At 35.1% G+C, this 25,451-nt stretch overlaps 1 protein-coding gene across 2 annotated transcripts in view; it reads right to left on the bottom strand.

Moving 5' to 3' along the window:
* Nucleotides 1-716: 716 nt before the first annotated feature.
* Nak (Numb-associated kinase) overlaps nucleotides 717-25,451 on the bottom strand; it is a 94,823-nt gene continuing 70,088 nt past the window's right edge. For both annotated transcript variants that reach the window (XM_067106498.1, XM_067106499.1), the window contains exons 15-16: nucleotides 4,104-4,257; nucleotides 717-3,795 (exon numbers count right to left, since the gene is read on the bottom strand). In XM_067106498.1, the coding sequence (XP_066962599.1) occupies nucleotides 1,407-3,795; nucleotides 4,104-4,257 (2,543 nt within the window). In that variant the 3' untranslated portion in view covers nucleotides 717-1,406. The remainder of the gene's footprint in view (nucleotides 3,796-4,103; nucleotides 4,258-25,451) is intronic.

Below are 25,451 nucleotides of genomic sequence, written 5' to 3'. Positions count from 1 at the left end.
TACCAGCAGTAATGGACTTTCAGTGATTGTAGAATCTAGCCACCTAAGATGCATGTATATAATGCTTACTAAAGTATTTCCCTTGAGTTTTAAGTAGCATACGCTAAACAATGACAATAACTCTTTCACAAGGCAGATTCTAAATAACAACAATACAGAAATAAAAAATGATTGAACATGGAGAAGGTGGCCAAACAGCTGTTGTCTGAGTCATAAACACTTGACTCCTATTAAAGTAAAGCTCTTGAATTGTAAGAGTGAATTTACATATGTTAAGAAATAATGCTTCATCCATGCTTTAAAATATCATGAAACCCAGTCATATATGATTAAATAATTTCAAGTTATAAATAATTCCTGTCTACATATTCACTGCAAAAAAAACCTTAGCTATCACATATGGTGAAGGAATATCTGACTTTTCTCAGTCGTTTCAACAAAACAATAGTTACAATATGTATATTATTGCAAAAAATGATTTCTTATATTACTTACTAATAACAACACCAGTTGCCTTAACAATACTGGCATTCTGCAGTAAAAAATTGGCTTTATGTTTATCAAAAACTTATTATGCCTAGGCAAGATTACCCAGCATCACCTTTACATTGGGTGCTCATAAAATGTCAATTCGTGCCAAACAGTTTTTTGGGGGTATAAGACATCAAAGTCATAATAAATGAATTTTTCACTTGTTCTGATTTCCTTATCTTCCATTTTTTTTTTTGTAAAATTTCATTAAAAGTTGTATGTCTGAAATTATTTGACTCATTATTCCATATACTCTTTTTACAACTTCTTGGAATAACACAGTAAAGAAATCTCGTAAGCACATGAGTTTCTTATCCAGTACATTTCAGAATTAAATATATTATGATTTACTCTGTGGTCATTTCAGTTTTACATTTCATCACTGTCAGTCACAACAGGTTTGAAAAAAGTTGTTTACAATACCTTATAATGCAACCCAAAAAACTGTTTACCACAAAGAAAACATAAGCATCCCACATTCATAAAAACTCCTATAATCTTTTAAAATATACGGTATCCTAATTATCATGATAAAAATGCTGTGAACAATATTTAACACCCTTTAATTCTATATTAAAACCAGATATGTTTCTGCCACCTCAGTAAAAAAATTTATGAAAAGTAGCTATAAGTATAGATAATTAGCAGATTAGCCTAACAAGAGCAAAGGAAAACGTTGTAGAATTGTTTCAATATCACACAATTGTCAAGGACCCATTATGATTGGAGATTTACATAAAATAGTCTTCCACTCCAGCTACAGTAGAGATTTAGAGCTTTATCATCTATATATCTATGGAAGAAAAACACCACAGGCTACTTACTCCTGGAATCATTTCTTGTTGAATATACAGCACGATACCATACTAACGTTATTAGCGACCTAATTTAGAAAAAGGATTTATGCCACGTTTTAATGAACCAAATCTAGTACCACCTGTCATTCTCAAGTCTGAATCATCTTCTTCAGGGCTTTGTAATGAATCTTCAACTTTCTCGATCTCCTGTCGACTCCTGTCTGATTCTCGACGGGTTCTCTCAACTTCACGTCTGTTTTCTTCTAACGTAAAATCTTCAAAGCTCATGTTAGAGATCCCCGCTGACTCAAAACTTGAATTTTTTTCTGGCTTCTTTTCAGTCTTCTCAACTTTCTTGTCAGATTTATCATGTTTTTTACCTTTTTTACTGATCTTTTCCTTTTTCAAGTGCCCAAATTGTTTTACTGGAAGAACCATCATATTTTCTTCTTCAAATTCTTCACTTATATTCTTATACTTCAATCTGTCTTTACTTCTGTCTCTGTGCTTTGGTTTTCTGCTTGCCATTGCAACACCATCATCACTAGAAGTATCTGAATCAGACAGTTTCTGATGGGTTGTTCTCGGTTTACGGAAACTAGGGGGAGTTGATTTTCGAAGAGATTTTGGAGCCTTGAAATCTCCAAAAAATTTATCATGACCACCTTCCTTTGCCATTTGAGCCATCTGAGCTTGAAACACAGAATTCATATTGGCAGGTAAAGTCTGACTCTTACCACAAGAACTCTGAAATGGTCTATGCTGGTGACCAATAACAGGTTTAAAAGGCACAGCACCAAATAAGTCTGCATCATCTACTTCAGTTGAATATGTCTCTCTACTTGCAGACATTGGCTGAATTTTCAGTGAGCGTGGTGTGGATGTGTGTACAGGAATATGGGCATTAACATCTACTGGTTGGGTATAATATGCAGACTGAGTATTATTTGAAAATTGTGCAATGCTTCCATTCACTGTTGTTTGATTCATGGAAGAAAATTCTTTGGTATCAACTGGTGTAGCTGATGACATAGTTACATCACTAAAGGGAGTTGAACCAAAAAGATCTGTATTTTGCAAAGAAGGAGAACTTACTGATCCAACTACTGAGGTTGGTGTAATGGAATCTATACTATGGGATATAAGACCTTGATTTGGTTGCTGAGCAATACTTTGTTGATTAGAGGGGTGATTTTGTTCATTAATGCAAGAACTTGATGACTGAAGAGTGGGATCAACTGCATCAGTAGGCAAAACACCTTGTTCATCACCAATGAAAGGATTGACAAAAGGATTTTTTGTAGGAACAGGATTAACAACAGCAGGTGTATCATAGGAAGCTAAGACTGAATAAGGCCCTGGAATATTTTCATAATGATGATACCTGGGAGCTACTACCCCATTTTCAGTTGTACTATTGCTTGGATTGATAACAACATTTTCATATATAGGATACTCCTCACTTGGAGACTCTTCATATATAATGTCAGCTTGTACAGGTAATCTAATAGGTTCAACAACTTGCTCTAATACTTCAGGACTGCTCATGTGGGCTGGTGCTGGGGATGTGTTAGCCATAGGTGGTGTTACAAGTTGACTTGATGCTTCTAATGGAGAAACAGTGTTGCTGGAAGGTTGACTTCTACTATGGAATACTTTTTTATTTAATTTTTTTAAGGAAGTTTTGAAAGGTGCTAAAGCAAATACATCTTCATCTGCACAATGTTCTTTTTGTTTATAAGATTCATCTAAAGAGGTTTTCCTAAAAGGTCTGGGGACTTGAAAAATACTTGACCGGAGAGGGGCCTGATCTTGCTGGTGTACTGGTTGATGCTCACTTTGGTGATCATTATCCTCCTCAGATAACTTACCTTCTTCTTCACCAGAATCTAATTCATCATCTTGAAGCAACGGCTTTTCACCATACTCATGACCTAGCAACCTATCAGGAGGGCACTTTCTGTTTTCTTGCTCTTGGAGAGCTTTTGCACGAGCTCTCATGGCTGCTCTGCTTGGCTTTGGGCCACGACGAACCAACTGGGTTGGATCACATCCCTCTACTCTTGCATCATCTTCATGTGTCGTTACACTTTCACATTCAGCATGATAGACGGATGAACTGATAGTTTCTGATATATCACCCCTGTCACAGTTATCATAATCATATTCATCATTAATCCTTGCTTTTAAATCACTCGCTGACCCAATGGAATCATCATCCGAAACACTGCAAATAAAAACCCCATCAGGTTTACCACCTTCTGCATCTTTCTCTTTGGAATGGTGGTGATGGCTTTTATGAGTTTTTTCTTTACGTCGTCTTCGGTAGTGACCCTCTAGTGCTTTCCTTGCTGGTACCTGGGCTACAGATTGTTTTTGGCTTTCTCTGGGTTGGCTGATGACTCCATCATCTCCTTCCTCTTCACTCTCTTCATCGTGAGCATTTTGTAACTTCTCATATTTGGATCTGTGAGAATAAACAAGTTTTCCTTCACTCCCATTTCAGAATAAAAATGTTTTAAACAGCTGAAATAACTTAGTGGCTTCTTTAAACTACTTTATAGTACAATAACAATAGTTCTAATTATAACATACAGCTGAAGTTAGTAAATGTGAAACACAGTAATGCAACACACTTTAGATAAAATATCATACAAACAGGATGGTTGGTTGAACATATTTACAGTCTCCATTGCAGACCAACATGCACATCAACCTACATTCTGTACAATCTCACCATGATCTCATTTTAACTTCCAGATTAACCACAATTACCTGTCCTCAAGGGGAGGTCGTGTAAAAAGTGTTGCTGAATGGCCACCAGAAGCTTGCTCAGCAGCATTTTCTTGGGAGTCTTGGGAACAATGAGATGATGCACTTGAATGCCTCTCTCTTTCTCCAAGACCTGGAATCAGTTCCCTGGAAGAATCTGGAGGAAAGATTGTACTTAAATACTGAAACACAGGACACTCTATACAAGGACACAATGGATTATGCATATCATAAAAGAAAGAAGTACAGTAAAATGCAAGAATAAGCATGAACAAACACAGTATCAAGGGTTATTAGCAGACAAAATTCTAGTTATATACAAAACAGGAGAACTGCCATAAAATTCTGAAAAAAAATCAGAATATCATTGTTTACGGCTGAATTTCTGTCAAGCAGCACAAACCAGCTTTGTATACTGCAATTTTTTGCATAAAATGCATTCAAATGATGCATCTTTTACAAATTCCATTTAAAAATGATAATGGCACCTCTTCCTGAATAACTGTATTACAGAATAAACTGACACTGTCCGCAAGAAAAATTAAGAATATAAACAGCAGGACAAGAAAATGTGTGAACAAAATACAGAAAAATGAAGGCAGAAAATATTGGCCTTATATCCTCCAAACGTAAGGTAAAAATTAAAATTGTAATGTTAAATTTTTCACACACTGCATTAACTGTACTAACAGCATATGCAAAACTTCATGCAGTGACTCCCAATATAACTTGGCAATATTAAATTGCATGCACCTTATCTAATTCTTCAGTAATTTTTACAATATGTATAAAATTATACATACAAAGAACAATACATACTAAGAGTAAAACAAAACATATCACTGCACTTTGCTTTACAGGACTGGTACACTGATTGATTATTTTCATTCATAATGGTACACTGATTATGCATGCTTCACCAACTGATACTGCATGTGGAGAGAGAAACAGGAGGGTATATAATCTATAGTACTGAATTCATTTCTCAAAAAATCAAAGAAAATTAAATGATGCTACAAATGCTGGGATATGGTTTTCCTTTGTAAGGATCTGTAGTAAAAGTAGAGATTTACTCTATTCCCACAAATCCATTATACACAAAAATACTTGCAAATACACAATTTATTCAAGGACAGACCATGACCCTATCTCTTCCTTCCTTCTTGACAATATTGTTACCTGTTATTTTCTTTTTTTCTGGTTTTCCTGAGAGCTGACCTTTCATATCTATGATGATTTTTCTACATTTCTACTGTAATGATACAAGGAACCTCATTCATGATGCTCTTTTTTTTTACATGAATTCTTCATAAATTAAACCTCACCAATATGTGTATCAGATAAAACACTTGCCAGCTTACCACTACTAATATCTGAGATAACAGTTTTCTTAAAATACCAGATGGAAAGTGTTCAATAAACTGATATCTGGCAACTCTCGAATGGGGGAAGAGCTTAATGTTAGCCCATCATGATTATGCTAATGATTTAAATACAACTTCTGTAGCTAAATTATTCAACAATCACAGTATTATTCACACCTGCATGCAACATGAGTAAAACTTGAATTATTCATTTGGCTTACATTTATACAGACATTCACTGCTGAAAAATAATGACTCTCTTTATTGAAACTAGAATCCTTCATACAGCTGCAGTTTTGTGAAGATAATAAAGCTTTGCCTGTCAGCTGAACTGGAGCGTATTTCACTCATTCAGCAGGAATGATGCTAAGTTATCACTAGTAACAAAGATTCCCCATATAACTTCATAGGAAGGCTTAACTGATATTGGAAAATGAAATATATATTGATGAACTGAGGCATAAATTTATATAGGAACATTAACATGTTAAACACACTGGAGTGAAGGGAATTTTAGGATGAGAGAGAGAGTACAACTTTGTTTCCATAAAACTGATTAATATTTTCCAGACTACATTCAAATATCGATATTCAGCACTTATTATACAGTATAACGTACTTGGCACAGTATTTCATTTTCTATCTTTCCAATTACATTACTGAACTGAATGGAAGAATAATTATTTGGTATGCAATGAAAGCACCTACAAACAGTACTATACCTAATGTTTCTCTTTGTTTGTTATTAAGTATGCTAAGCCCATCATCAGAGTTGACAAGAATGTTTTCAACTATAATAAGTAAAGTTCATTATTAACTATAATAAGTAAAGTTCATTATTAGGATGATGTTCAAAGCATGTAACTATTTAATTCGTTAGCTTCTTTTTCCCAATGCTTGGTAATGTCCTCTTCCGAACTGATCTTTACAATATATATCAATTATTATTATTATTATCTTTAAAAATATCTATATGATAAACTTGGTAGCTTCCATAGCAGATAATTTCAATATTATTTCAAAAACAGAATATGCTTTCTCAACATGTGGACTGAGATAAACTAAGCTAACCACATGAGAATGATGAATGCTTGACCCCAAGCAGACTTTTACATGGACTTTGAATGTGATAGAGCAAAATATATGCCAAAAGTCAAAGGGAATCAATAGATAAAAAAATCATGAAAGCTTATCTATACTTCTATTCTCCATAAATAAAAGTCTGCAACTCAGATTGCTGTTTAAGCGCATGATTTAAATCACGGATAGAAGATTTTTCCCCTTTTATAGTTTCAATACATATGACACCTGTTGGCAACCAATTATTTTCTTGCTAATTCTATCAAGCTTACACAAAAGTGTTCTTTCTTCAATAGGAGACTGAGCAAGTGATCTGGATATCTCAAGACAATCTGTCAAGAGTTATTACAAACACAGATACATGCCAAGCCTACAATTATGCAAAACTAAGGGACACACAGACATGTAGCAACCAGTCACAATTCAGGGTTGATGATTAATTTGTGACAGAGGCAAGAATATATCAAATGTAAAGGCAGAGGTGGCAATGCTGTAGAAGGTCTGACCAATTAGGAGACTGGAAAATGGGGCTTAGTGTCAGTAGATGTCTCTGCAGAGGGTGTCTTTACGGCATCTTCTTCAGTTGGCAGGTGAGACACCTTGACAGAGAAGTCCTTGTCATCCTATTATACAAGGCTTTGTGCACCCATACTCCTCACTGACAGGTGGGAGTGTATACCATGTTGGTCCTTATCAGATCCTTTGTCTTTTTTGATAGCACACAAGTTTTTATCGCAGTCATGGCAAAGTGAGGTGGGGTAGCACAAAGTTTTAAATATTGGGATGATAAGAGCTCATCTGTCAAGGTGTTTCACCTGCCATCTTCAAGATGACACCATAAAAAGGCACTGCAAGGACTGACATTACATAGAAGACATTCTTGTTACCAGGAAGGAAAATACTGATCAAAAGACTCAATCTCGACATCTCTCCCTAATGAGTGTCCATATATACTGAGGAGAAAATTTTGTAGACTTTTGAGCGAATTTTATAGATCTTTGTCTCCCTTTTCTCTTTCTTCCGAAATCAGCTAATTATACACAATAAAACTTGAGTACAAGAAATTATTCACCCTCCCTACTCTTCAACATCTACTTAACACCTGCCACTCATCTGAGACTACCTCAAACCAAAGCTGCTTTCTCCCATCACTTGATTTGTCAGAGCCCACAGCAATATTTCCACCTCTGTACTACCTTCAAATGCCAGTGTTATGGCTCAAGTTAATCACAAACTCTAAATTCTGACTGGTTGCAACTTACTTTGTTGCCCAAAGATAGCCTTTCTCTACACCTGCATTCATTATACTGCTGAAGATAAGGCTGTGGTTGTCTTAAGAAGCCCAGAGCAATAAATAAAAAACCTCTTTTAAATTATTGGACCTATACTATTCAACTTCCTACTGAAGAAAGAAGTTGATGTGAGCTTGAGGAAATCAGTAAGAATATAAATGACTGACAGAATGCTATAATTTTCAGTTCCATTATATATACTGAAACAATCTAGTGATATACAAGTTTCCATATATACTGATAGTTTTTAAGAATATCTCAGAGCAATATCTAGTACAAAAAAAATTCGTTTATCAAGCAAAAAGTTTTCACTTTTCCTAAGATACAATATTTAGCCAGAATACAGGATTTTGAAAAATGTTGAGGGTTGTCTTTACATGAGAACAGAAGTACAGTATATCAACCTAAAAACATGTTAGTTGCAGGGGAAAATAGTTACTGATAAGCAGCATCAACACGTATTTAAATGAAATGAAATAAAAGGTACTACAACTGCTATTGTACTCAAGGAAAAATCACCTCCACGATATTCATATAAATAATTCTAATCAGCATGGCTGTAAAAAGAGGGTAGGGCAGGGGCCTCTCAACTAAGCTTAAAGAGCCAAAAGATAATTTTGCATATAATCGTGCCGACTCTTTACAAGACTTGTGTTCTATTTCCATATCATATTCAAGAATAGAGACTTATGCTAATATCAATATGCTATTAAAAATATCATGCAGACATTACATCCAATCAAAGTTGTAATCATCAGAGAACAAAACTTCAGAACTTAACAATTCAGTAAATGAAAACAAAAAACTTTCATGCTAATCTAACTTTGGCTTCAAAACTTCACTGTCATCATTAATTAATGTTATGGCAAATTCTTCCTTTCCTGGGTTGAGTGCTAAATGTGTTCTCCTTACTTTCTCTGTCTTGCACACTTTCTATATGAATTCCTATTTAGTTAATGTTTTCATCTATGGCCTTCTCAAAATCACAATGATGATAAAGATCTCATGATGGCAACATGTATTGTAATCTAGCATCAGGTATTTCACCAGTGCTATTCTTGGAACTAAAAGCAGTACTAAAGCATTTTACAGTAAACAAAAGGTCTGCCATACATATGACTAATACCCAAGATACTATAACCAAAGTAAAGGTGGATTGTATAATTAGGATAAGTTTACATCAGATTCACAACAATGCACATACCTATGCAAAAATACCATCAAGACGATAAAAGGATAGAAAATCTTAAGTTGGAAAAAGATCTGGTGGTGAAATGTGTATGTGTTAGCAGAAAAGTACACCTCATGAATTACGAGCTGATAATAGAAAAGCAGGAAGGTCGGGTAGAGATTCTGAAGAACTGATTTGTTAAGGATATATATAGTGCTTATAATGATATTTCTCCAACTAGGATGATGGTGATAAAATACACATGCTGTGTATATCACAAACAGTCTTTCTTTACCCACACATAAAAAAATTCACCATCTATATAGTATCAACATATAAACCTTATCTAAGATATGCTGCAAAAATTTTTCAAGATAGCAAATGCAGACCTGGGTAACAGACTCTTGCATGCTCTATTATGAATTCATTCATCTCACACAAAAAATTTCAATATGCATTTTGAGACAATGCATTTCCATGCAAACACATCTGTTGCATTGAAGGTATAAAAGAAAAATTTTATAAAGTAAAAATTTTTTAAAAATGGGGGAAAAATTAGAAATTAAAATACCTGGACTGATATAAACCAATATTGCAAAAACCCACAAAAATAATGTAATGTCAGGTATTTTTGTCATTTGGCAAAAAAATCTTGTGCCAGTGAGAAATGTAGGTGGTAATGTACTTCTTGAATGATGAACATTCCCTCTTAAAGAGAGGCTACTTAACTTATTGCAAACAATAGCTGAAAATTTAAACTTTGCAACAAGAGGCTATGAAGGGCTAATCTCAAGGCCTACCAACAAGAAGGCTCAAAACAGTGCCTAAAAGAAATTATAATATTTAGGTTCAAAATGTCTGCTAATCACAAAGCCTCCAAAGAGTAATACCCAAAATAAGAGCTTAATAAAATGACAACCATCATATCCAAAAGATCTATTGTATGCATTAGACTTATACAGATGATGGAAGTTTGCAAATATAAGAATGATCATTTACTGAGTCAATACTAATACTTTCAATGTCAGCTTCTATCAGACAGATTTTTTCTTTGCATTTCAAGAATTATCCATATGTATAAATGCTTCCAGTGCCTTCAAGGAATAAATGTATGGTTTTTCTTAAATAATGAATGGGTTCAAAACTCAAAACCAGTCATTATTCAGGTGACTGTTAAGATTAAAAAATAACTTTTTCATTCACAAAGTTAATTCAACCCATATAGGAAGTGAAATCCTCAGATACTTATTCATATTTAACCATACAAACAATCTCCATCAACGTCACATAGATTGCTTCTGTGTTTTATATTTTTTTACCAATGCACACCAGAATGTTTACTGAACTTTTCACTGCTCCCAAGATTTTAGCAGTTCCTTTATGAATACAGTTTTTTTTATTTTTTTACTTTATATAATTTTTTTTCTAAAATGAATCTTAAACATATTTATAAATTTTCCTTAACGAAAACATGTTTAAATTTTTCCAAAGTACCACAAAAAAGCAAACTAGGGAAATGAGACTGGCGAGTTTGCATATTTATTTTTAATTGTCTTCATGCATTAATATTCATCATTGTTATCATTACTTTACATTTTTTTCCTATTAACATCTTGCAAAAATATTGGAGGCAAAAAGGTTTACGATTACTGTGTTAAATATAATTTATAAGTGAAATGTAGGTATGAGTATGAAAAAATTAATTAATATACATTACCGAGATATGATAAAATTGCTTTCACCACCTGCCCTATCATTTATATGCATTCAAAACCTAATGGAAATTAGCTGGCAAGACCCTTCCAGCTGTTTAACCTTTACAAGTAAGGCTGTACTCCTTCAAAACTAAGACTACTGATTAGTCAACTGTGTACTGTGCAATACTATACTCCCATCCACCCTGTCAATGGCTAACAACGTACTTGAAATCATTTTAAAATTATTCGAAGTATTGCACCCTTAAACATGTTTACAATATTGTACTTGGTAATACTTGTAACTTTGACGTCCCTTTCTTTCCTTCCTTCTTACCTTTATATTTTGGCAAAACTTAAAAAAAATACAATAACGTTATAATGTATTCACAATAAAATCACTACTAATCTCAAGTTCTCTGACCTACCATTATTGGAATAGCTATATATATGGGTGTCTGGATGTCATCAGTGCCACAGGATTCTTTACCATGGATAAAATTTCTATAAGATGTGGATTCCTTTCCCCAACAATGTTCAGCACTGTAATTATCATCTTGATCGTCATCGAAAGGCAAATCATGGTAATGTTCCACAAGCTTTGAATCAGATTTGCCACCACGACCTTTAGTGACTGTGATTTTGGTACAGATTTATCCTTGGCAATTTGCAGAGGTGTAGTGATGTTAAACTGCTCACTTTTAAACATCTTACTGCAGTGTTAAGGGTTTTGATGCTACAAAGCAGTGCAGAGCAGTGCAAAGGGTCAGTTCCTGAGAGCTGCTATAGGCTAAACAAAAACCCTAATACTTAAAAGATGGAAAAGTTGCATGGTGAGAAGATAAAAATCAATATATGCAAAATAAAAAATCTAAAGAGGGACTAGAAAGGATGCAAAAGGAAAGGTACAACCATGAAAGTGGCCATAGGGTGTTTACTACTATGTGATGAGTGTAAATAATGGCATCACGGAGACGCTCAAGACTACAAAATATACATATATGAGACTTTCAGTAACCAAAATCTTTATTAGAAAACAATAAAGAAAGGGAGGTGGAGCACCATGTTGTAGTGGAAAGACAGGCCTTAAAAGATGTACAACTTTTATGTTAACTCAAGAGACACACTGGACTGTGAAATACAGGTATTAAGAGGGCAATATGAAAAATAGCAATATCCTGGATGAAGTGGAAAGACTGCTTGATTACTGGTAAATAAAATTATTCTGGTAGTAAACAAGAGAACAACCTATGATGAGTGCATAAGATCTGCATTACTCCATGACTACTAATGAAGAAGGTGGAGGAGGTTTTGGAATGGTTTGATTACAGAATGCAAAGATTCAAGGCTGGAGCTCCATGGGAAATGTCCCTACAAATGACGACATTGTGGGAAGATGCAGTGTCCAGTGCTGAAAAATAATCTGAGTTCTCAGAAACTGAGATGGTATGGACATGCAATAAGGGATGAGGAACACCTAGTCAGAATAGTAGTATATATACAAGTAAAAAGACAAGTAGAAAGGCCCAAGCACCATTTAAAAATGGCACAGGTGAAACCCTGGACCAGATGGAATTGTTGCAGAAAGTGTACAAAAAAGAAGTCAATGGAGATAACCCATTTCATGTCTTACCCTGTAAAGGGAAAATCTGACAAAAAATATTGATATTGAAGATAATACTAGTTGGAGAGTAATTATAATGAGTAATGGAATAGATGAGGATTTAGTACTAGCAAAAAAGGCTTAAAATTTAAAACTGTGAAAATCCTAATTAAAAAACTGCTTATGAATATAGTGAAATATGAGAGCTTCTGACAATGATCAAGAAAATAAGAACTGCCACTGTCAGGTAAAAGGAAACTATTAATATTTTTATCCAAGAATCAGCACTGGCAGCAGTGCTTTACATTTCAAGATCATACAGTATCACACCCACATTGTACTCTTATATCGTTCTGTAACCCTTACTGATAGTTCAACTACTGAAAGACAGGAAGAGGGAAAAAATAGAAAAAAATTTGCCTACAAAGGTTATTTGGACTTGTAAAGCATAAAAGTACTTTATCCATTACTTGCTGAAGAGTTTGCTGGCTGTGGAGCAAGCGCATAAAAACAGAAAACAGACATTTTTCAAAAAAAAAAAAAAATCTTAAAAAATTTTTTTTTCATATACACCCATTACCCATAATAACCTTATTTTATGCACATGAATCATCCCATATTCCTCAGCCTTTCTAAAAATAATAAAAGAAAATGCAGGCAGACTGCAGTACTATACAGTACATGCTTATGCAGATCTTCAGATCCCTACTTTTATGGCCATTGCTAAGGGGAAGTTGTCACTGCCAAAGGACATACCTAACAAATCTGCAGTCTTAACATACGGATAAATCTTCTGGCAGCAGCTGGAAACCAGTAAAAACAATCAAAACTGTAATGCAAGGAATAGGCGGCGCTGGGGTTCATCTGTCGGTACGCATGAGGCTTGGTTGTCAACCTGCTTTGAACCCCGTGATGTAGCCAATTTTCTTCTTACCACCTTACTGGTAGGACGTCTCTTCATCCTCCCGCCAGAGCCGGTGTTCTTTCTGTTTTGTTACATATATTGTGTATATTATGTGGCTGGGTGTGTGTTTTGGTCTTGTGATGCAAACCCAAAAGCCATCAAAGCCTTCTAAGCCTCAGAGGAAATATTCCGGAGTAGCCAACTCTGCTTTTTCTCGTTTCCTTGCTTCCTTTGAGAACGATCATCATTCCATTTGCTTTAGATGTAGAGTGAATGTATGTAATGTTACTAATCTTTGCTCCGAGTGTTGTTCTTGGTCTCCTGAGCAATGGAGAATCTTTGCCAAGAAGAAGTGGAATAGGGGAAGTCAGTGATGCCATCTTGGGAAGGGTTCTTTTCTCCTTTGATGGATGCTTCACAAGATACCCCCCTGTTCTTCCTCTTCCTTGAACAATCATCCTCCCTTTGCTTCTCCATTCAAAGATTTTACCCCTTCTCATTCTTCCATGGCTTCGCCTTTGGAAGTTTTGGGAGAGGGGTCAGGAGTTACTGTACCTTATGCTGCCCCCATTCTCTCGGAATGGGAGGCCCCCCCACCACCCGAGAGGAAGGAGACAGTGCATTCTTGTTCTACTCTTTCAGGATCGGATGAGCAAAAGACATCAGGAATTTGGGCCTCGTTAGGCCTACCAGGGGTACCAACCTTAGACTGCATCTCACTGTCGATTGCCATAACAGTTATTAGTCCTCCTGCCCACCAATCTTCTGGGTCGGGTACTGCTGTTCCATCTTTCCTATATGAAGACTTCCTGACTCTCAAAATATGTACTGTATGGCCTTCTGCTCTGTATAACTATGTGTGCCTCCCTCTCCCATAGGGGCCATGTCTCCACAACCTGAAAGTCTAGCAGGTGGGCTTCTATCTTTACACCTACAGAGCCTCTGGGTAAAGAGAAACAACTAAAACTGCTGCCTTCTATTTCTAAGGATGCTACCACTAAAAGGAATTTTATCTGAACTTTGCCCAAGAAGGTAACTGGGAGGCTGTCTGTGTTTCTTGGCTTTCATTCCTTGGTGTCTTCAATCATATCAGCAGTATTTGGAAATTGGGAGCTCAATGTTCCAGATGACTCTTCATTCTTTTTTTGGACTAAGTCACGAGAGTCCTCTCCTTTGTTTTTACTATCTGACTGACAACATCACAGACCCCACAGGGATACTGGCAAAAGTGGTCTTGGCTTGAAATTTATAGGAACAAATTTCACAATCTTGTTTCCTCTTCTTGATAAAAGAGGTGCTTTTGACCACTGGAACAGTTTAAAGTAAGCAAAGTCAAAGAAATGCCAGTGCATCGAGTTCCTTAGGCAGCCAGCCATAGAGACACTGACCAGACTCAACACTTGAATAATTTTGCTGATTGTATAAGACTCAATGCTGCAGTAAATTGAATCCATGACTGCGGCCATTAGAACTTGCATAATCTCGTTATTAGTTCTGGTTGTGCAGGTAACCCAAACTCCTCCCAGTCCTAAAAGAATATAGACATTTTATTGGAGAATTCTGCTTCCTAAACTTTGATAGAGGGACTGTAGAAAACTCTTCTTTCTTGGTTTACAAGAACCTCTTTAAATCCATGAGGGATGGAAAAAACTTTGTTCCAAAAGAGGAATTCCTCCAAGACAAAAACGAATATCAAGCAACAAAAAAATTAGTTATTCAAGCATCATCACACTCCATCTGCAAGAAACTGGCATGTTCAAGGATTCTGCTTCTTTGCAGGGTCCTAAGAGCTTCCTGAAACTGAGGAAAGATACCCTAATCATTGCGTTAGGTTTAAATGAAATACATATTTCTGCTTGGGAAAAGAATGAAAGATAAAATGAATGTAACCTGACAAAAGGGAAATGAAATGTCTGGGGGTATCAGTGGTTATTACAACTGACACTCAAATAATAACTCTTGTACCTGCCTGATACCTAAGGTTCAGCTCACGCATATACAGTAAGGCCATTTTGTTCCTTTATTCAGAAGGGACTGAGCCATCTAGGACAATTTCATGTACACGAAATGCATGATCATATGTAAAGGTAAAGGGCTTGTTGTGAAACAAATAAGCCAGTGTAAACTGATACATATCAGTGATATCAGTTTATATCACTATGAGGCTGAGTAGAACTGCTTAACATGGTGAGAGGTAAAATGTATTTTGGCATCGGAAACAGGCCCCTTCTACTGGGAATTACTTTACCTTGTAGACTATTATTTTATTTAATATATACAACTGTAACAAACTGGTAAAAATTAGTATGAGTACAAGAAGTTACAATGTATCAAAGTGAAATCCCTGGGTAACTTCTAGACAGATGTTATATACTATGCAATGAAATAGTTGACTTCAGAGTATTTTCATTTCTGAGCAAATTCTTGTTTTACATTTAGATGTCTCCTTGGCCTTATTTGAATTATCCTCCAAATATTTACAGATTATACTGAACCTCCACCCTATCAATTACCCACTGCCTATACATAATTGGTTTCCCTTCCTATGAATTTTTCTTTTAATTTTGTTCACATAACAGAATTACTTATCCTCTGCCATCAACAAAAACCCTATACTGTACTACACAATCTGATGTAACTAAAAGGTTCAATGGCAATTTTCTTTTAAGGATAAATTGCAAGGTTTGGGCTGCTTTCACCAATACACTACATTTTCTTCTCCTTGGATATACAGTATACAATAGTGAGCACTCACACCGCACAGACAACTAGGTAATATTGTTTATCTAGCAGTGTTTCTTATACAAAACACCAGGTTATGTTCCATGAGATTGTTACCTATTCAACCAAATATTGTTGCTACAACAATATTTTTTAGACTCAACATTGATTGAATACCCTCTATTTCACAAAAATCAAAAATACAAATATTTGCTACTCACCCTAATTCTTGTCCACTTCAAGAAAAATCAACAATTCCCCTCCCCCCTTCCTTGAGAGGCAATTCATGTTTGAATACATGCACAGTTAAACTTATTCACTTCAAAATCACACCACAAATGTTCTAAAGCCAATGACAATTCACAACACACATAATCATCCAAAGTTCTTAGGATATGGCTCAGTGTGGTATGAAAAATGATTCCATGTGATGCCATAAGAGGCTGGAGTACTGTAAGGTATCTTCACTATTTTTTTCTTATATAAACCCATAGTTTTTAACTGCAATGGACACGTCCAGGTGAACAAAGCAAAAAGTTACAACTCCCTATATTTGAGGTACTCTACGGTGCACCTTCTTCAAGTGTGGATGAGAAGTCCTTTTTGTGGGAATGAAATCATCCCAGATGCTTCAGTCAATTTTAGGAAAGATCCCAGGGTTTCTAGTAGCTATATATTTCATTATTTGGGCTGTCAGATCCATGAACAGTGAGAAATTAGTAGGGTTGGGTGGAACTTTCCATTATATGACATGGTTTTGTATAAAAAAAAATTTCTTTAGAAAGAAATTATGTTCCACCACAAACCCACTGCAGTGCATATTATTAGCAGCTAACAACCAAATGCTGGCTAACTGAGACTCATACCATGTAAATGAAGGCTCAAGAGTGATCCTCAGCATCATAACCCATCTCTCAACAATATATAAGAGTTGTGTTTGTGAGACAGAAACTATGACATGTAAAAGTATGTCTAAGAGGTTTATATTTTATATATACTTTGATTTATGTCTGCCTTCTGCTTCAGATCCATCAGGGTATGCCACAGGTTGGGAGCTTCATGTTGCCGTAGAGTTACTTCTGATAACGACAACACTTGTCCAATAAGTGTGATGTAGACAGCCTATGCTGTAAAGAATATCATGATGTATGAATGGAAGGATGATTTTGGTCCAAGACAAATCATACACAACTCGGAACCTTACCAAAAGCTGGGAGCACCTAATGTTCTCCAAAGGTACTGTACAGACAAATTGTTGGACAAGGCAAATGAATTTGGAAAGGCAAAAGAGAAGACCCCCTTCGTCTTTTGCATAGTATGCAAGTGATGGGGTGGGAAAGGGCGTTGGCTTGGCTCCAGCTACCTGGGATTTGGGATAAGTTGGCTTCAAAAGAAAGACCTACCAACTCGCATTCATTATCTCACTGATATGCTCTGAAGTTGCAAAGGACAGAAAAAACTGTCTTTAGCATTATGTCAACCAGAGAAGCAGGAAGTAAAGGCCCTTATGGAGGCTTCAAAAAACTCCTTGGTACCAATGACAAATCCTATCTATAGGATCCTATGGCCTTCAAAAATGGTCAGGTTCATGCTGTAACTGTCCTGAGAAAGTGTGCACTTGAAACTTTTTAAGGCTGTGGCTAACAACTTCCTCTACTGTCTCCAGAATAAAAAAGAGACACAGCTATCTGTGAAACAGTGGTACTGATTGGCTTGATACTTTTTCTGTTGTACTAGTCACTCAACAAGTTTTGCCTGGTAGATGATGATCGTAGAACTTCTTCTAAGATGCTGCTGGATAGACTCAGGTGTGACGTTCAGCATTTTCAGGTTCCTGTGGAATCTCAATAACTCCAACTGCTGCAGGAGCTTTGACCACTTTGAGAGCTTCCTCAGGAGATATGTGAGAAGTGTCAGCAGATTGGCAAATCATTTTTGTGGCCAAAGATGCATTAGGGCTCTGGTCTACTGCTTAAAACCCAAGATCTGTCTATAAGTGCCAGATCATGCTCAATGGAAGGAAGATGCAGACTTCCAAGTTCTCCCAAGATACATATGCATATCTATTGTCAAACAGAAATGCATATCTACTGTCAAATATGCTAGACCCGGACAACAGGTGCAAAATGTTGGAAGCCTGTGATTGAGATTAGTAACTAATATGGCTCTTCCTAAGGCTGCCTGCAGTCTCACTGTTTCTTTGTAGAATGAACCTTGTTGGCTTTTGCCCAGGTAAAAATTGTCACTGCCATGTGATACAGTGTGTTCAACCTCATGTCCTTTCAATTCCTGAGGTATGCACATGGGTTTGCATTGTAAGCCATGACTGACTATCTTGAATCTTACATGATGAACAAAGATTTTCAAGCCTAGAATTATTGCCTTAAAGGACTGCTGCATCTTGGAGAATTTCATAATTATGGGAAGGGCTAATTATAAACAATGAGTTATTAGTAAAAAATTAACTTAGGCTAACCACAACTTGATTCTTCTGCAGACCAGACAGGTAGGATGAAAGGCCTCTTAAGTGGCAAGTGTTTATCTGGGACAAATACTCATGAATTCTTTTGTGTTTTTTGTCCTCAGCAAACTGTGTAGCTAGTATTAAAAAATTTGAGTTTTATTTACTGTATGGACTTTTGAAGAAATATTAACCTCGGTTTGACATTTGCCCATTATGCTTGCAATTTTTGTTGTGAAGTTAAACTTGTCGTACATAAACCTTTTACAATCACTATACTGTATATCTATCACAAAATCCTTATCAATATGTTGTTCACTGCTTTTTTAAGTCTTCATTCTGATGAAATTATCCTTAAACTTTAAATAAATTCCTCTTTGTAAATTGCCCATCTGCTCAGTTGCTAGTGCTTCAGTTTTTAAATTGCATTTTGTATTCACAATAAAGTAATTTGCACAGAGATACCCGACACTAGCCTTTGTGTGATCAAATGTGATGGCTATGGAATTCAGTATCTTCACGACAATTCTTCTTGTCTTTAAAAATTAAATGTTGCAAAACTAATGACCAGATTTCTTCAACAAAGAAAAAAGGAGGGTGACAGCAGTTTTCTAGTAAAAAATATATAAAAAAAAATTCAAGCTTTGGACAAAATAACTAAAATAAAATCCTATCATAAAAATCTACCTTAAAATTATCCAAGAGAAAAAGTTTATTTCAAATTATTTATAATCATACTGAGCAAGTTTTAATGACAAATATGTGAAATATTACTGCTGGACAAATATATCTGAAGAAGTACTGTATGATATATGGTAAAGCAATCTTTCTGTGATTAAGAGAAAATTTTCCTATTACTGATTCAAAATTACTGCAAAATTATAATTAGGCTTTTAAAAGACATTAACAGTTCAACTAAACCTGTCTATACAAACATTTTGCACTTGGTTGTCAAAAATTGTTTTTAAAATATTAGGCCATCATTTTCAAACCTTTACTATCAGCAATGTCAACCTCTACAAAGCAAATGTTGATTAAAAAGCATTGTTTGTTGTCTCTTACTTTGCTATAAATAAAAGCATTCCAGCATTTAGCCTGGTTTCCTCCAGATTTTTATTCTTTTGTGAAGCACCTTAAATTCAGGGAAGAATACAGAATGCAAATTCTAATAACGTGTAGGTCACCCAAAACAGGGGATACACATCACTAGGGGCTATAAAAGAATAGCACATAACTGACCTTTTACCTTTGTAAACATCTAGTAATTCTACTTGCAAGCAAACTTTCCTTCTTTAAAACATTAAGACCAATAAACTGTGCATTATGTCTCTGCCTAAGGCAGCAACAGCAAGAAATATGGCATGAACTGTCTTTTAATGAACTAATTATACCATGCTTAATCCCTCTACTGTCACTACAAGGCATTACTGTTAGTTCAGGCTGTTACAGAGACTATAAAGATGTACAAAAATTGTGTATATATATATATATATATATATTAGAAAGTTAAAAGATAGAAAAATCCATGCAGCTATTGAAAGCAATCACCAAATGTAAAGAGAAAATAAAAGAACAAAAATATGAACTGGCCCCAAGCCCCATCTGTCACCATCAGAACCAGAACTACAGAATTACAGTACTATTATGCATGAAACACAATTTCAGTGAAATCTCTGGAACAGCCCTGTTTCAAAAAAGGATAAGTAATGAAAGTCTAGCGGTACGATTTACATTTCACTTTTATTGCCTGAATTCCAATATACTGTATATATATATCATATATACATATATATATGTATTATACACATACATACATGTATATACATCAATATATACATATATATAAGTATACATACATATATATATATAAAAATTTATCTATGTATAACTTTCATTTTAAACAGAATGAAATCAAAAGATCAAAGCAAAGAATGCCTTTTCTTCCGGTTCTTGTTCATATAACAAGTGAATATTCATGGGTCTAAAAAACATATTCTCTTTGTACACATAAGAACAATAGGGTGTTTGATCACGGTCACTAACAATTTAAGTATTTAGAATATTGTAATGTATATAATGCAATCTGAGAACTAATATTAGTAACGTGCAAAGGGATATTACAAAGTAGAGGTTTGCAAAACAGAGAATAAAACAATGAACACAAGAAAAGGGTATCAAACTATATAGGAGGATCCTTATATATCATAAAACAAGGGCTGTTCCAGTGATACACAGGTTAAGAACAAACATGGCTGTAGGATTCAAGTAAAAAATATAAGCAGCTAATTATTAATAAGGCAGAAAACATATTCATACTAAAATGAAGACGTAAACACTTCCCAAAAATGGCTAAACCTTACTATCAAAATGGTCCACAAACTTTTCCTTTAAAATAACAAATATAATATGCAGATACAAAATTATGTCTGAATACTTTCCCAAAGACAGTTATTAACATTATATAAAAACGAGACCATTTACACAAAGAAGGAAACATACAAAAATAACATAAATCCATGATTTGGGCTTCATTGAATTTAACTAAGTAACAAACATACCTAAAATAATAAATACAAGGTATGAACAGGGAACAGTATGAGAATTCCATTACTGAGGACAGTGTCTATACTGTATGTGTGTGGTGTCTCAAGTGTGACAATCCTTCCCTTCTACACGAATTAACAGCTGACAAAATTCACATCAAAATTTGCATCAATAGCAGCTCTTTTGAGGGTGAAAAGAGAAAAAAGATGTAGGAATCAAGGTTGGAAATATTTTTAAAAATTTATGCAAAGTAAAAATTTCACCTATTGCTAGGCAGAATGTAAAAAAAAAGTCTTTACTTAGTGTATACTGAAACCATTCTGCACTTGCAACTCACTGTGATATCAAGTACTTGAATTGCATATCTTTAAAACAAAAAAAAAACAAAAAAATGTGGTACAGTATTGTACTTCATAAAATACTAAGTACAAGATGGAATAACATTGAGTCAAAGCTCAATAAGATAGTACAAGTTTGAATCCAATATGTGATCATATTATTACACAAACCACCAAGTCCCAACAAAAGGCACCAAATAAATTACAAACATACTAAACCAAGAACGTTCTCATAGTATTGTAATTATTCAGTACAGAACTAAAACTATCACAACATACTGTCATGAGAACCATAAACTGTAAGACCATGAACATGTACTGCATAAGATAACAGAACAAATAATTTTTTATTATTATTAATCACCAACACTAAATTATTCTTTTTTTTTTCGCTTAGTTTATTAATAAAAAAAGTACCCAACCCATTAAAATTGCTCATGGAAAACAGCCAAATTTCCCCTTACATATAATCAGGCAGCTACTATAAGACAATAGGGTGCAGTTATAACTAGCTACTGCTTTGATTGATTTAGAAACCAATTTGGCACAATTTCTTCATCTGAAATATGCTTTATGAGTATTGGTATATTGTATATACAGTAAGCCCTCAAGTTAGGCATACTTAAATACACATAAATATTCTACAAAAAAAATCCCAGGAAATTCCAAAATGCAAACCGAGTTTTCCACATATCATGAAAAGGGCCAAATCCACATAAAGTTAATTGTAGGCATGCACTACAGTATAGCCTGGTGCTCCTTCAGGTGTGCCTATATGACTTGGTCTAGGTAGCATGGCAACAATCTTTGTCTGACTATTGTTTGGGCACTGTATATGCTGTGTGTACATAGTAATGTCCTCTCTTTCTTCGGTGAAAATGACTTCTAAGAGTGAAGAAAGAGTCAACTCTCACTGAGAGAGTGAAAATTCTAAGTCTTTTTGGGTCAGGCTCAATTTACTGGGGTGGCCTGAAATTTAGTTTGGAAATAATCAAACAACTATACTGTACAGAGGGAAAAAATGTGTGAATCTAAATAAACTGATCTCACTATGGCGTATCTGGTGTCTCAAATTCGTGACAAAGCGCTTGCTAAGACTAAGAGAGCAGAGGTGCGGAGAAAAAGGATTTATTATGAAAAACTATATCGACTGATGGAGTAATTTTAAGCACAGTACAGTAACACTGCCCCTATGAATACAACAAAGAAAGGGTTGAAGAGAGGGGAGATGGATTTTAAGGCTAGTAAAGGAAGGCTAGGTAACTTTGTTAAGCATAGGAATTAACATCTGATGGTAATGAGGTAGCATCAGGAATCCAAAAGGCTACCCTGCTGTCTTCAAATGTTTTGGAAGATGATGCCCAGTCATACCTACATTCATAACAGCACACAGTATGTCCCATGGTTCAATTTGTGGAAAGACTGCCTTACATTAATGCTGTGTGGCAATGTGCCAGTCATATGCTAGGCTATGTACTGAGCAAACACTCCTAACACCCACAGGATTAACAAGAATTGCCTGCCTATGTTTTGGTTATACACACACTTCATTCATGAAATGAAATACCTTGAAAAGAAGGGATTGCCATTCAAGGTCGTCCTCATAACTGAAAATGCTTCCTATCATCCCCATATCCTAAAGTGCTAAGAAGAATATGGAAGTGATGTTCCTGACTTCCAACACATCACTGCTGTTGCCACCTGATCAAGGCATCACCAAGTGCCCTGAGGCAACCTGTAGCTGCTTTAGCATCAGGAGGATCTGTGTTGCCTTCGATGCTAACCCTGACTGACTACAGCAACAAGAATTTATGGAAGAGCTTTACAGCTGCTAACAACTGCACTTATTCCTGAAGCTGTAAATGACTTGAAGTCTTAGACAGTCAGAGCATGTTGGAAGACATTATGGAGTGAGGTAGTCAATACCTTCAAGGGCTTCCTCTCTCTTGATGAAAAAGTCAAAATTATCTTGAAAATTGTTAAGGAAGTTGATGGTAAAGAATTAACTAACAAGATAAGGAACAACATCAACGAGCACAGAAGGACACACAGGAACCCTTACCGATGAGGAACTTGAGGACCTGCTAAAATTCTCTAGACGGAGGTGAAGAGATGATGATGAAGATGAAGAGAGGAAGCACAGCATTGGTTGGGAAATAGAATAATATTCAAAATACTCACAATATTTTTAACACGCACAAGTGTTAAAGGATCTGACCCTTGACTGCCATCCTCTGATGAAACCAAAATTCTTTATCATTTAAAACCATGCAAAATTTGCTTAATGATGCAAGGAAAAAGAAGAATACTTTTGAAAAGTTTTTCCATTAAAACATCTCCAGAAGTAAAGCTTCAACCACTAATGCTGTAGGACCCACAGCTCTCAACGTACCCGTACCCTGACCTTATTCATGAGCCTTCAAAGGCTGCATATCCTCAACCCTCAAGTCCTTCTGCCACTAACATTAGCATAATTGAGCCATCTTCAAAGTTTCAGAGTTGCAATTGTATCCTGATTCTTCCTACATAAATGATCCTACTCATGTCCTGGTCACAGGTTCAAGTTAGCATGAGTTACCACCATGTACTAATGATGTGAAGTGCAAGGCACTCCCCTCCCTGGCCCCACACACACACACACACACACAATGATTTTTTGAAAATGGAAAAATTTTGGTAAAAAATTTTCCTTTAATGAAAATTATATCAAAATAAAGTCATTGAAATATAATACAAGTAATTACAATATATAAAAATACTTAATACTGTTAAAATAACTGAACTTTAAAGCGTTTAATAAAATAATATAGTACAGGGTTGTTGCCTCTTACCTGTACTTCACTGAAATTCATATCATCTTAAAAAACTCATCGCTGAATAAAATAAACATGCAAAACATTATAAAACCCTGAAAATTTAACATTTTCAAAGTTTAATACACTACAGAAAATTAAAAAGCTACTCAAGAAGTCATGATAGTTTTGTTTACATCTGATCATTTGATTTAACTATACAATAGGAAAAGCGTTAAGAGAGCAATAAAATTGCTTCATTACATTAAATGCATTTACGACTTTGCGATATGTTTGGTTATGCACAATTATAGCTACTTCATTTGTTACACCTCAGGCTATGTATCTCTTTGCTAGGCTAGTCTGAAAACAGCCTGAGATTTTGAAGTTTTATAGCTTTGTTAATGTATATGATATAGTTTTTGTTATGAACTATAAAATTCTTTTACACCTAATAATTATTGCAATAATAATCACTATACTCAATATTCTAGAACTGTCAACACATTTGAGGTTACTATTGTTACGAAAGGTGTTCAGAAAAGTTTAGGTAATTTGCTTTTCAATGAGGTAAACAAATCAAGGTAATGAAATCCAATAAAATTATGCAACAAAAACACAACAAAAATAAACAACTTACAATTAAAATTAATGAATGTTGAAAATCTTAATCCAATAAAATACTGTATACTAAAAACTTGATACAATGCAATAAACTCAATACTGCAGAGCATAGTTGAAATAAAAATGCAAAAGCTTGTTAAAGGAATCTGAAAAATGATTGGATCCTTTATGATTACTGTATATGAAACCTGTTAAAACTTTTGCTTGTTATTTTCATTCATGAAAAATTTCTATCTAATTCCATAACACTTTGGTAGCACAACACTGTTTTTGTGACGAGACGAGATTACGAGAAAGGCTAGGCTAGCATATGGTACATGAAAAAACCGAGAGAAATTTGCTTTTACTTGATTACTGATGAAAAGCTCCTGTAAAGTACATAGCCTCACTGTTATACGAAATAAGTTTCAGATGTTACGACATACTGATTGCAATATACAACACTCATGCCTTCTCACTTCCCCATGTTCCCACTTAAAGTCAAACAGAACAGTTATAGTGCATGCTCAAACACCACGATTAACCCAACAACCATTTTAATGACAATCCATCACCCACTAAAACATTCCACCCTGCCAGGGAATTTGTTCTTCTGGTTAATTTTCATTAGTTAATTTACATTTTTCATTATGACTTTCATGCTTTGTATCCATGTTGTGCTAACAGGTGAAAAGTTGGAAAGGTTTCAAAGTTTACACTAAAATATATATACAGGCAGTCCCCAGTTATCGGCGGGGGCTCTGCTCTGATGGTGAGGCCATAA

Source organism: Macrobrachium rosenbergii, chromosome 7 (genome assembly GCF_040412425.1).
Source record: "Macrobrachium rosenbergii isolate ZJJX-2024 chromosome 7, ASM4041242v1, whole genome shotgun sequence".
Classification (NCBI taxonomy): domain Eukaryota; kingdom Metazoa; phylum Arthropoda; class Malacostraca; order Decapoda; family Palaemonidae; genus Macrobrachium; species Macrobrachium rosenbergii.
The sequence above is the reverse complement of the archived record's forward strand: the minus strand, read 5'-3'. Positions and strand labels throughout refer to the sequence as shown.